This window comes from Poecilia latipinna, unplaced genomic scaffold (genome assembly GCF_001443285.1).
Source record: "Poecilia latipinna isolate Pla-1442-1.1 unplaced genomic scaffold, P_latipinna-1.0 Scaffold1394, whole genome shotgun sequence".
Lineage (NCBI taxonomy): Eukaryota > Metazoa > Chordata > Actinopteri > Cyprinodontiformes > Poeciliidae > Poecilia > Poecilia latipinna.
In genome coordinates, this window is record NW_015114010.1 from 148,022 (window position 1) to 159,394 (window position 11,373).

Below are 11,373 nucleotides of genomic sequence, written 5' to 3' on the forward strand. Positions count from 1 at the left end.
GCTTTGGGATAGAGTTGAGAAACTACAATAGAAAAATGAAAGCAATTTCAAGAGGAAATCTGAAACTAAAGTATTGATCCAATACTGATCCTGACTTTATTATTGATATTTTGGATTCCCCCCCCCCTCCCCTGGCATGTACACCATATTTACTCTTACACATACAGAACAAGAAAACTGTATTGCCTCACTGTGGGATGTACTATTCAAAATTTTGGCATGTATTGTGCAAGAACTGTGTTTTAGTGTTTCTACAGTGAAAAATGTGTGCACAGAATGAGTGAAGCTTTGAATGTGTGGGTGTTTTTGCAGCAGGTGTGTGTGCAGGCTTACTGAGGATGTCCACCCTGCGTTCCGGCAGGCTGTCCACGCAGGCTTTGATGGATTCCTCACTGCACACGTCCAGCTGCTTGATCTCCAGGGTCCTGCCCAGAGTCCGGCCGGCCGCCTCAACCAGCAGTTCAGCCTTACCCACGTTTCTCATTGTGGCATAGACTACAACACACAAAGAAATAGTCCTCTGAAAGAAGAACACAGCTGTGTTTCATGCAGGTCTACACGATATGTAGGATAACATCCTACTGCATATTTATGATGAGACATACTATGGGTTTATTTTCTAATTAGGCTCCTACTTTGCAGACCAGCAATAATTCAAATGGATAAACTGTGCTGTCAAAGTGGTGGAACATTGGCAGCTGTTCAGATCAACTTCATCTGCCTTTTTCTGGATCGTACGATGAGACATTATTCATCCCATTTACTCAGGATAATCCCTGGACCTCAGGGACTTTTCTTTCCAAGAGAATACTGTATGAAAGCTGTTCACTGGGATATTATGGTAAACAACACAATTAATAAACACATGCCTCCACGATCTTGATTATTTAGAATCATAAAATGTTTTTCACCACTGAGTTTTTTGTGCTCTCTCATTTATTTCTCTCATTAAACAAGGAATCAAATTCCTGAAACTGGAAGGTATGTAAGCCTGTCACAATAATCCAATAATCAATTAATAGCACGATGAATTAAAATAAGCTCAATAATTCCCATTCTGATGATTCACGGTTGTGGTTGTAAGTGCTTTTTTTCTTCTGTATTATTTATTGTTTGTGTTTTGACGTGTTTTATTTGGGGTATTTAAAATATCTTCCATTTCCACTTTTAAGTTTTATTTATAAAATTAAAGTTTATTAGTTTTGTGAGAGGGCAAATTTGCATTGTTATGCACTTAATATCTTACTGGCCTGGAAACAACAATATTATCATTGATCTCTATAATTACTGGGATTATTTGTTATCCAATTAAATTTGTTGCTGCAAACGACCAAGAGGAATGAAATTGACAAAAATATGAATTAATCTTCAAATTTCTATGCACATGTAAACTGTTTTGTTATTTATGCTAACTAGAAGTCAGGGGGAAATGACTAGAGCACCCAGTCAGGTAAAAACACAAACACAAAATCTTAAGTATTTTTGGTCTAGTTTCTAGTGAAAATGTCTTAGTACATTTGAAATAAGACAAAACTAACTAACAAGTAACTAAGCAAGAAATACAAGATTGATTTAAGTAAATGAATCCTTAATATTGATGAAATATATATATTACCACACAGGTAATATATATATTATATATATATTATATATATATATACACACACTGCTCAAAAAATAAAGGGAACACTCAAATAACACATCCTAAATCTGAATGAATGAAATATTCTCATTGAATACTTTGTTCTGTACAAAGTTGAATGTGCTGACAACAAAATCACACAAAAATCATCAATGGAAATCAAATTTATTAACCAATGGAGGCCTGGATTTGGAGCCATACACAAAATTAAAGTGAAATGTTATCAAATTTAACCCAACACGTTCAAGCTTTGAGGAGAAGCAGCGAATCGAAACAATTTACCCATGAACCTCTTCTTCTCGTCTTTAGCGATCCGGGCCGCCAGAGCCAGGCCGATCCCCGAGGAGCAGCCCGTGATGAGAACCACCTTCTGGTTCATTGTGCCCGCTTTGTTCGCGTTTGTCTCGCAGAATGAAGGAGAACAAAAGGTGATGTTTGGGGCGCTCTTAAAGCCCACTCCTTAATCCACAGACCTGCAACTCAGCAGAAACCTTGTGCGCAGGACCCGAAGATTACCAACAAGCGTGGCCAGCACATGGTGCAGCTGCACAGGAGGATTTAGGTTAATGATAACACGGCTATTGTCGTAGGAAAACCCAGGTGTGGGACAAATCAAAGGCTTGTCAGACAGAACATGGGGTCAGATAAGAGTTTTATTTTTTTTTTAATTCAAATTTAGGTTAAACATTTATCTTTACAATCTGGGCCAAAACATGCAAAATTTGATGTCAAATTCAAATCTCTACACTGCAAAAACACAAAATTGTACCAAGTATTTCTAATCTTCTTTATAGTGCAAATATCTTAGTGCACTTGAAATACGACAAAACTAACTTAACTTGTCAGCAGGATATAGGAGCTTGTTTTAAGTAAATAATTCCTTAATATTAAAAAACTACTATTTCCACTGGCAGATTATTTCACTTGTAACAAGAAAAACATGTCTTGTTACAAGTGAAATAATCTGACAATGGAATTAGTAGATTTTCATCAATATCAAGGAATTGTTAACTTAAAACAATCTCTTATATTTCAAGTGTGCTAAAATTTACACTCTAAAGAAGATTAGAAATACTTGGTACAATTTTGTGTTTTTGCAGTGTAGAATTATTTGGACCTTTTTAAAAAAAAATCTCAGTTTTTGAGGCCACAAAGCTTGGAAAACAAGATTGCATAATGTTTTTTCTTAATGAGTTGCAAAAACCAGCTGCTTTACTGAATACACATGAATAACAGCAAAGGAAAATGGCAGGAGGTTTTGTCGAACATATTTCAAACACTGGGTTGCATAGCTTTAAAGTATTTTTTTTCCCCACTAATGTTTTTTTTTTTTTTTTTTTTACTTCTTCAAGGCGCCTAGGGGTTCGAACGGTACTTGGGGTCCCAACCATGGAACCAGCCAGTGAAGGAAGGCGGCTCCTGCCCCTGCTTGATGGTGGTGATGGGGATGCCGCGGCGACCAGAGGGGTCTGAATTCACGTACTCCTGGGCTGAAAGGAAAATAAGGAGAAATTAAGAACCTCAAAGTCAGGTGTGTTCTGGAAACATTCTTAACAGCCGGTGGTGTTGGGTTGAGGAGCAGGCGGTTGTACCGATTTTAGGCGCTCCAGTCTTCTCTGTTTCATTCGCATCTTTTCCAATCCAAACGAAGACCTGAGAGCAGAAAAGTCGGAGTGAGCTTAAACACAGGAAATTACATGAAAACACATTTACCACAGAACCATGTCATCGTTAGCGGACCTGATCCCACGTGTCCAGAATCATGACGTCATCAGTTGCCAAATCAATCTGTGAGAAGTCGCCTGGCACCTCTTCTGCCTGCACGTCGTCAAACACATGCTTATGTAAATATGTGGTGCTGTGCAAAAGGTATTTTAATCCTTTAAATATTTAAACATCAGATTCACAAACTTGGGATTTATGTGACAGAGCAAGACACAATAGCAAATAATGGGGAACTGGAAGGAAAATTATAACATTTCTTCACTGGTAAAAATCTGAAAAATGCAGTGTGCATTTGTGTCCCCCTTGAAATCAAAGGCCTCAATAAAACCCGGTTTAGATTAGGGATGCACCGATCCACTTTTTTCACTTCAGATACCAACACCAATAGGAATTGGATACCAATATGCAGTAGCATTCATGTACTGAAATACAAATGTGTCTGATAACTCTGCTCCAAAAATGTGAAACTTGAACACTCACAATGAGCTGACCAGTCTTATTGGAACAGGCAAACAGTCTTGGTGGTTTCACTATGTTCTGGAGGCTCTTGGAGGTCTGGTATTCTTTCTTTCCTCCCAGCGCTGCCCAGAAACCAGCTGCCAAAAGGATAATATCTGATTAACTCAACAAAGCACTGATCGCATTGCCATGTTGCAGTGATTATGCGTCTACTTTTGCCTGTCACCTGGTTCCTTGGATTCCTCCACCTCTGTGGCAGTTCCACCCAGCAGGCTGGCAACGTATTTGGCTGCAGTCATCTCATCCGAACTTGCTCCCTTCCCCTTCCACACGAACAGGGAATTTGCTGATTTGAGCACAAACACGTCGTTAGTGTTCAGACTGGAGGCCGTGGCTTCCACCTGGGTAAAAGAGATTGAAGATTTCCACAGTTCAGCACAAAAAGCATCACTTCCACGTCAACTTTTCTCAAGAATCAAGGCTGACCTCAACAGCCCGCAATGCTTTGGTGGAGCTCTGGCGGATATGGAAGAGGCGAGTGCTGGCGGGTTTGCTGTCTCCACCCTTGCGGGACGTCCCACCCAGGTGGATGATTAAAGGCTTGTCCTTAAACAGGCTCACCAGGTGAGGAGGCTCTTGGCTCTGAGTGACCCGGACCTGTAGAGACACAGATGATGCATCAAGGAAAGTTGTGTACCCAACGAAAAACCAGAGGGAAAATATCTGGGGCTTAATGGTATTCAGGGAACCAAAGAGGAGCTAAAGTAAGAGTAATATGAAGATGTAGAGAATCCATGAAAGCTCGGTATTTTAACTGGATGTGGGTTCTTTCTATCTGAAATCTACTTGAGTGGAGTTTTTTCTTGTTTCCTATCAAAAACACTAATCTGAACAAAATGATTCCATGAGGTCAACCGGTTATACTTTGATTTGGTACCAATGAGCAATTTTCTTTAGTCCTGGGTAGTCAGAGTGGTAGTGCTGCTTGGAGATCTTTAGACACTGTAGAGCTTCTTGGTTTTCTCTTGGTAAGAAAGTCCTTGGTTGGAGATCTCTGTTGGAACCAGGGAGGTTGTGTAGAGTCTAATAAGCTCTTGGCTTAAAAATTAAAGAATTACAAATTCAGCAAAACACAGAAAGTGGTGCTGACATCATAATGAAACAAGTCAGAGTACCCAGAGAGAACCTGTTTCTGCATCGGGAGAAGATGCAGAAGGACCGAGCCTGGGATTCGAATACAGGACCACAGTGCTACCAACTGCCATTACGTGACCCACTACGCGTGAGAGCATAACAAATGTGCTGCCTGTCACTTTAACCAAAAAAAATGAATGAATGTTTGTTGCATTCAATAAAAATACAAGATGGGGATAACACACCTGGGTGGCCACTCCTCCCATTGAATCGTCCAGTTTGACTGTGAGGAAAGCTGAAGCAGCCAGTTCATCCTGACTGCACTTCTGGCCTTGCCTGCAGCAAAGCAACACCAGGTTCAGAGCTATGAATGCTTGTTTAAGCTTTGAGCAAAAGAAGCAAGAAATAAATTTTCTGCATTCAGTCTATTAGCTAATATACATCATTTGTTTAAAGGATAGATACATAGGAATGCTAATTCTCTGTTGATGTTGTGAATAACAGGAAATTTGGTCATTTCAACTTATGCAGATAGTTAAACTCGTTAGAAGGCTAGAAGAGATGTACATAACACCAACAGGGACCAGTTTGTCTGTAGCCATCTTACAGATGATGCAAAGCTGCACCCACCAGGTGTAGATGATGTGCTTCTGCCTGCCTCCATCGCTGTAGGAATATAGCACCAGATAACAGTCTCCTCCATAGAAATGTCCATAGCTGGACGGGTTCACAGGGGCCTTGTCCCCTCCTTCCACACGCCAGATCTACAAACACCCAATAGTGTCATATGTAAACACTACTACTACTACTGCTATTAGTAGTAATATTAATAATAATAATAATAAAAAACAATACATGCTTTGTTATTGTGGCAGAGCCCGTGACCTCACCTGGACTTTCCCAGAGCAGTCATCCACCATGCCATGCTGGGCGGCCATGGCGTTGTTGCTATGGAGTTTTGAGGCATCGAAGGGAATCTTCTCCACTTTAGCAATTCTACCCACAGTGTAGGTCTGGCCTGTGGCTGCTCCCTCCAGCCATTTGAAAAAGAACTGCTTGAACAGAGTGGTCTCACTCCCCGCAGGAATGATCTGGACCTTTTATTGGGAGAAACACACCAAGCAATGAATGTGTTTCCATCACACCATCTAACTGACTGCATTACCTTTGTTCTTGGAGAGTAATTCTTTTCTCTGATGAACTGTTGGGCCATGCCCCACGCTTCTTTGCGCTCAGTTGTGTTTGCATTCGGTCCTGTTATGTGGGATGTGGTACAACGGTCAGAGCTGAACAAATTTAGTCTGTTCTCCAATGGAGAAGTAGCAGAATACTAGCAGATGCTATAAGCACAAATTGTTCATCAAGAAATGTACAAAATACAGCAAAAAGAACAGAAATAGAAAGCCTAATACCTTTCCAAACAAATATGTTGCCATCAACTCCATTGTCCAAGATGTAGCATTCACTGGGAGAGAGCATGTCTTGTTTGAATGGGTTTGAACTGGCCACTAGAGATGTTGACATGTTTCCAGAAGCATCAGAAATCTACCAATAAAAGATATGACTCAGACTTTTCAGTGTATCACTCAAATCTATTAGATACCAGCAACATGCAGGCCTGTCACAATAACAAATGTTACTGGACAATAAATTGTCCCAGAAGTTACTGTGATAAATGATCACATTGTTGTTTTGAGATGATTTTCAAATAACATAGTGGTAATGGCATAATGATATGAGAACACATTCTCAGAGATTAAATTTAAACAAAATTTTTTTTTCAGGTAGAGTTGAGAAACTATAATACAAAATTAAAATAAATGTGCAAGAAGCAATCTAAAAATAAAGTATTGATTTTACCATGCTTGTATCGATCAAATCCTGAAATCGACTTGGAATCAGTATTATCCATATTTTTGGATCAATCCACCATCTAATTCAAATACAACAGGAAGTACAAATGCTGTTGCTCCATAAAAACGGTAGTGCTCCAGACCGCTAGGGGGAGTCAACCACCAAATCATATAAGACCAGATCCTCAGTAAAGATGGGACATCCAGTAGTAAGTTGTAGTCTTGTTCAAAAACACAGTCTTTTACTATGACATAGAACAACAGCATATTTACGGAGGTAATACCTCCTCCTATTGGTCTGGAGCATTTTCATTTTGTGGCACGAGTTCGCAGTGTTTTGTACTTATTGATGTTTTTTGTTATTTGTGGCATTTCCCCTTTTTTGGCCAGTACAACATTTAATCACCAGGGAGACAAAACACAAAGAAGTGACACTGCTGACAAAGGAGTCATCCAAAAGAATGCTTTACTTCCACAGACTAGATACAAAAACCATTTTGTTTGACTTGGTTTCTGTAAACTTTTGAGATAAAAAGTTACCAACATTTCATTGAGGTATGATCACCAGTGGTATATTTACCTGATACAGAGATGCCTTATTCTTCTTGGGCTTCTCATGAGCCACATCACAGTCTCCTGAAGGGAGATTCGGCTTTGGACCAAGTTCCTGTTAACGAGCAGAGATTATTGTTTGTAGACCTCATGGAAACACAACCAGTGACAAATATTTTGTGTCCTTTAGTGAAGAGTCGAAGAAGAAAACAGCTCACCTTGATGACAGCCTCGGGTTCATTGCCCTCATCAATCATTTGCACCTCAGCACGGCCATGTCTCTCATTGTCACGGATGTCTTTGGCCATCTGAGTGGCCTTGAGACGCTCATAGCGATTGCTCTCACTGCCAGACCACTGGTAGATAACCTGTTGTTGCACCAAGCGAAAGAGAAGGAATCAAAGGGAGGAGTCTTAGTTGCTGCAAAATCTTTCTAATTAGGCATTGGTTTTCTTTAGCTCAGACTTTGTCTTGCCTTTCCCAGGTCGATGATGAAGCAGTCTCCTTTGTTGAAGCTGTCCCAGGACAAGGCCACCTCAGTGGCTCTGACTGTACGCCGACCTTTGACGTGCAGCAGCCGCTTCACATTTGTGTCGTTGGTCACGACATGCTTGAAGCCTGAGTTTACTCCACCTTTCTGTGGATAACAAACCATTTATACCTCTGCTGCCCCATTCAGAACAGACCCGCAGTGGTGAAAACAATGAATATGTCAGACGTCATCATCCTTCTAAGAACTTTGTTCATTTCATTCTGGAAGGACAGAGATATGCTTCTTTCTAAAGCACACACCACCCTGTTTGTTCGGCTCTCAACAACCAAAGCAAAGACAAATGAACAAATGATCCCTTTGTGATCCGTCCATCTGCTCCTTCTTGGAACCAGTGAATTTTGACAGGCTTACAGGTAGCAGGCTAAAGTACCAGGAAGTACACTCCCATTAGCCACAAATGCTTTTAAAGCCACAACTATTTAGGCCTTCAGTCTAACACCTTATTATGTCTAGATGTAACAAAATACAGCCTTCTTAGTCGTATCAAATTAATTTTGGTTAATTGGACTGAAGGATAAGTTTTGTTGTGCTTCCAACTGGAATTTCAGAAAATCTGAGTACAAAGATAAAGCTCCATTACAGTCCAGCGATTCCCATTAAGAAAATAAGAAATGATCTTCCTAAAAATGTTGGTCGATGAAAATGTTCATGTTGCAATTGTGGTCTTGGTTAATTTATTTACAAGTAATGCCAGAGTATTACTTGAGTATAACACTGGTATTTTCCAGTGTTATTTCATGGATCAGAAGCTTACAAGTTTGGGATATTATCATGTAAATAAATCTTAAGATTGGTTTCATTGCAGTCCCAATGAATCCAGTGGATTCTCCAGGCATTCTGAGGCAGGAAATCTGAAACGGACCATCTTCAGGACGGGGTGAAATGGAAGCAAGTCTGCGCAAAAGTTTTGGACAATAAAGCAGTTGGAATGTGGTGACTCATGGCATCATGGAGCAGAATCTCAGAAGAATGTTTCCAAAAGCGAGATCCTGTCTGACATTCCTGTTCTTGTTTTTTGTTCTTGTTTTTTTTTTTTTTTTTTTTTTGGACAAAAATCTTTCAGATTCAAGAAAAGAGTGATATTTGACAGAATGTAGAAGTTCATGGCATCTGTAGCAGTCTGGTATTTTGGCATTGTCAGAGCACGTCTCTGTTTGGCAGCTCAAACTCTCCATGGAAACCCTCTATGGAAAACCAGGAGGAGCAGGCAACCACGGATCCCAAAAATAAGCCCACAAATTCAACTGCTCTGCTTAAAAAGTTCCATTACTTTTAAACATGGACAAAAAAATCATAAAAAACAGAAGATATCTAAGTAACACTTTATGTGAAAGGGTGTTCATAAGACTGACATAACACCTGTTATAAACATGAAGGAGTCTTCATGAATGTTTATGACTGTTGTCCTGAAGTGTCATTCAGTAAATAATGACCCTTGACAATACAAAAAAAAATCAAAGTTGAACTAAAAGTTGCATTAAAAGCTCATCAAAAGGGTCAACTTTGCATTATTGGGAAAATAATGAAATTTTTACTGCAAAGTTGCATTAAAGCTTGCATTAAAAGTACATTTAATGTAAAGTGTCATTAACTTTGCATTAAATGTGTCAGTGCTTACCAAATGACACTTTGTGACAACAGTCATAAACATTCATGAAGACTGCTTCATGTTTATAACAGGTGTTATGTCATGTTTAGGACAGTTTCATGTCAGCCTTATGTTCATCCTTCAACTAGAGTGTTACTGATGTGTAAAATGAGAACAGGAGTATTTCACCTTGTACTTGATGCCAGACTTGAAGTAACCCTGAAAGGTGAGCGACTCTTCGTTTTGGAACTCGTTGAATTGGACCGGACTGCCTCCAAGGTGATCATCCAGCTGAGTGATTAGAATAGCAGCAGCTCCAGCCTCGTCTTTGGTGGCTTCATGACCTGCAAGCGGGACAGGAGTTCAAAAAGTGGCAGGAAAAAAGGACAGGGGTTTGTAGGTCGGACATACCGATCCATGAGTGCACGTTGTAAGAAGGAGCCGCGGTGGTGTGGAGGACGATGTAGGCGTCCCCGGTGAAGAAGTCTCCATAGAGCTGTGTTGGAACCGGTGCCAGATCCAACTTCTCCACCCGCCATATCTCCAGGCCGGGCTTCTTCCCCGCTGTCTTAAACGCCTGCTCTGCCATGGTGCTGAAGGCCTTAAAGGAGACCGGTTTTCATTAATGACTTGACCATGCTGCAGAAAACTACCTGATAAGTTTCTTGCATGGAAGAAGTTTAAATCATCTTCAGTAATGTAGCCGTTTGAGTTTTCTGACTTTTTTTTTTCCGTGACTTAAACACATACCCACAGTTATGCTCCAAGACAAGTTAAAAAACGACCACTAGCTTTGAGGATTAAAGCGTCGTTCATGAACTCAAACGTTGAACCACATCATCATCTGCACATTAGTGTTCTTTGTTTTGTTTCCAATAAACTCCAGCAGGGTTCCAGGAACATTTCATTGCTGAACCTGTAATACAGGCACTTTTATTTATTAACTCAGCTGCTCTTGAAGCAGAATGTACTGGACGCAGCAGGGTGTGTCAGGCCAGCCTTCTGCAGAGCCATACTGCAAGTCGTCTGTGGGGCGTTTTTAAAAAACGAGCAACCACACCCCACAGGCGCTGAGAAAATGCATCTACAGACGCTAATTGTTGAAAGTATGATTATGCCCAAGTGAATCGACAAAACCGTCCACACCCAAAATATCCAACATACAATCACGTAAAAATTCTTTGTTTCCATGACACCAAATCATAATGCTCATTATTTAGTCATTCTTGGTTTTACTTGCATGCGGCTTGTGTTAAAAGTTTGTTTCAGGAGATGCATAATGCAGATGGAGTTCAGGCAGAAGCATGATTAGCCTGGCAGGAACTTGTTGCTATTGTTATTGTTGTTGTTATTGTTGTTATTGTTGCTATTGCATAAACAGTGACACGACGGGAAAGATTTACAGATCCAAGACGTTTTCCTTTACCTGGGTAAGGAGAGAATCAGATGCTGGTTGTGGAGAAGCTGCACTGCTGCTCTTCCAATCGTCCGCGGAGCCAGTTTGAGCCGCCGTGGGCTATATAAGCAGTCAGGACATCCTCCCTCAGACGAAGAGAGGCGTGTTCAGCCACATCCAGGCCCGGCCCAGGCTGCAGAACCACACGCACACACAACACACGCACCTCCTGATTCTCACTCTTGCATAACTTCAATTTTAATTGTGGGGATTTTAATTGTGTCACTTTTAATTTACTGCAGATCATCTATATTTGAACGTGTACAGAAAAAAACAGGAAGTGAAATCTGAATGAGATGTAAGTAGCTTTAACGTTTACTCTGCATGTGATGGTTTTATTCCTTCATAAGGACTTGTGTCCAACAGAAACACAAATGTAACACTGCAAAACTTTCAGCTAGAATATTTTTA

General features: G+C 40.4%; 2 protein-coding genes across 2 annotated transcripts in view; both read right to left on the reverse strand.

Annotated features, from left to right (window-relative positions):
• The window catches only part of LOC106962283 (retinol dehydrogenase 8), a 9,563-nt gene extending 7,066 nt beyond the window's left edge, over positions 1-2,497 (reverse strand). The window contains exons 1-2 of the mRNA XM_015056601.1: positions 1,925-2,497; positions 334-495 (exon numbers count right to left, since the gene is read on the reverse strand). Of these exons, the coding sequence (XP_014912087.1) occupies positions 334-495; positions 1,925-2,021 (259 nt within the window). The 5' untranslated portion in view covers positions 2,022-2,497. The remainder of the gene's footprint in view (positions 1-333; positions 496-1,924) is intronic.
• A 276-nt stretch (positions 2,498-2,773) lies between these two features.
• On the reverse strand, positions 2,774-11,038 carry scinla (scinderin like a). The gene is made up of 17 exons (XM_015056603.1): positions 10,933-11,038; positions 9,918-10,107; positions 9,696-9,850; positions 7,841-8,002; positions 7,584-7,733; positions 7,394-7,480; positions 6,373-6,505; positions 6,126-6,214; positions 5,851-6,057; positions 5,591-5,724; positions 5,206-5,296; positions 4,313-4,483; positions 4,053-4,227; positions 3,848-3,963; positions 3,383-3,460; positions 3,235-3,295; positions 2,774-3,132 (listed from the first exon to the last, which is right to left on the reverse strand). The coding sequence occupies exons 2-17, from the start codon at positions 10,093-10,095 to the stop codon at positions 2,999-3,001; spliced, it is 2,121 nt and encodes a 706-aa protein (XP_014912089.1). The 5' UTR covers positions 10,096-10,107; positions 10,933-11,038; the 3' UTR covers positions 2,774-2,998.
• Between the last annotated feature and the right edge of the window lie 335 nt (positions 11,039-11,373).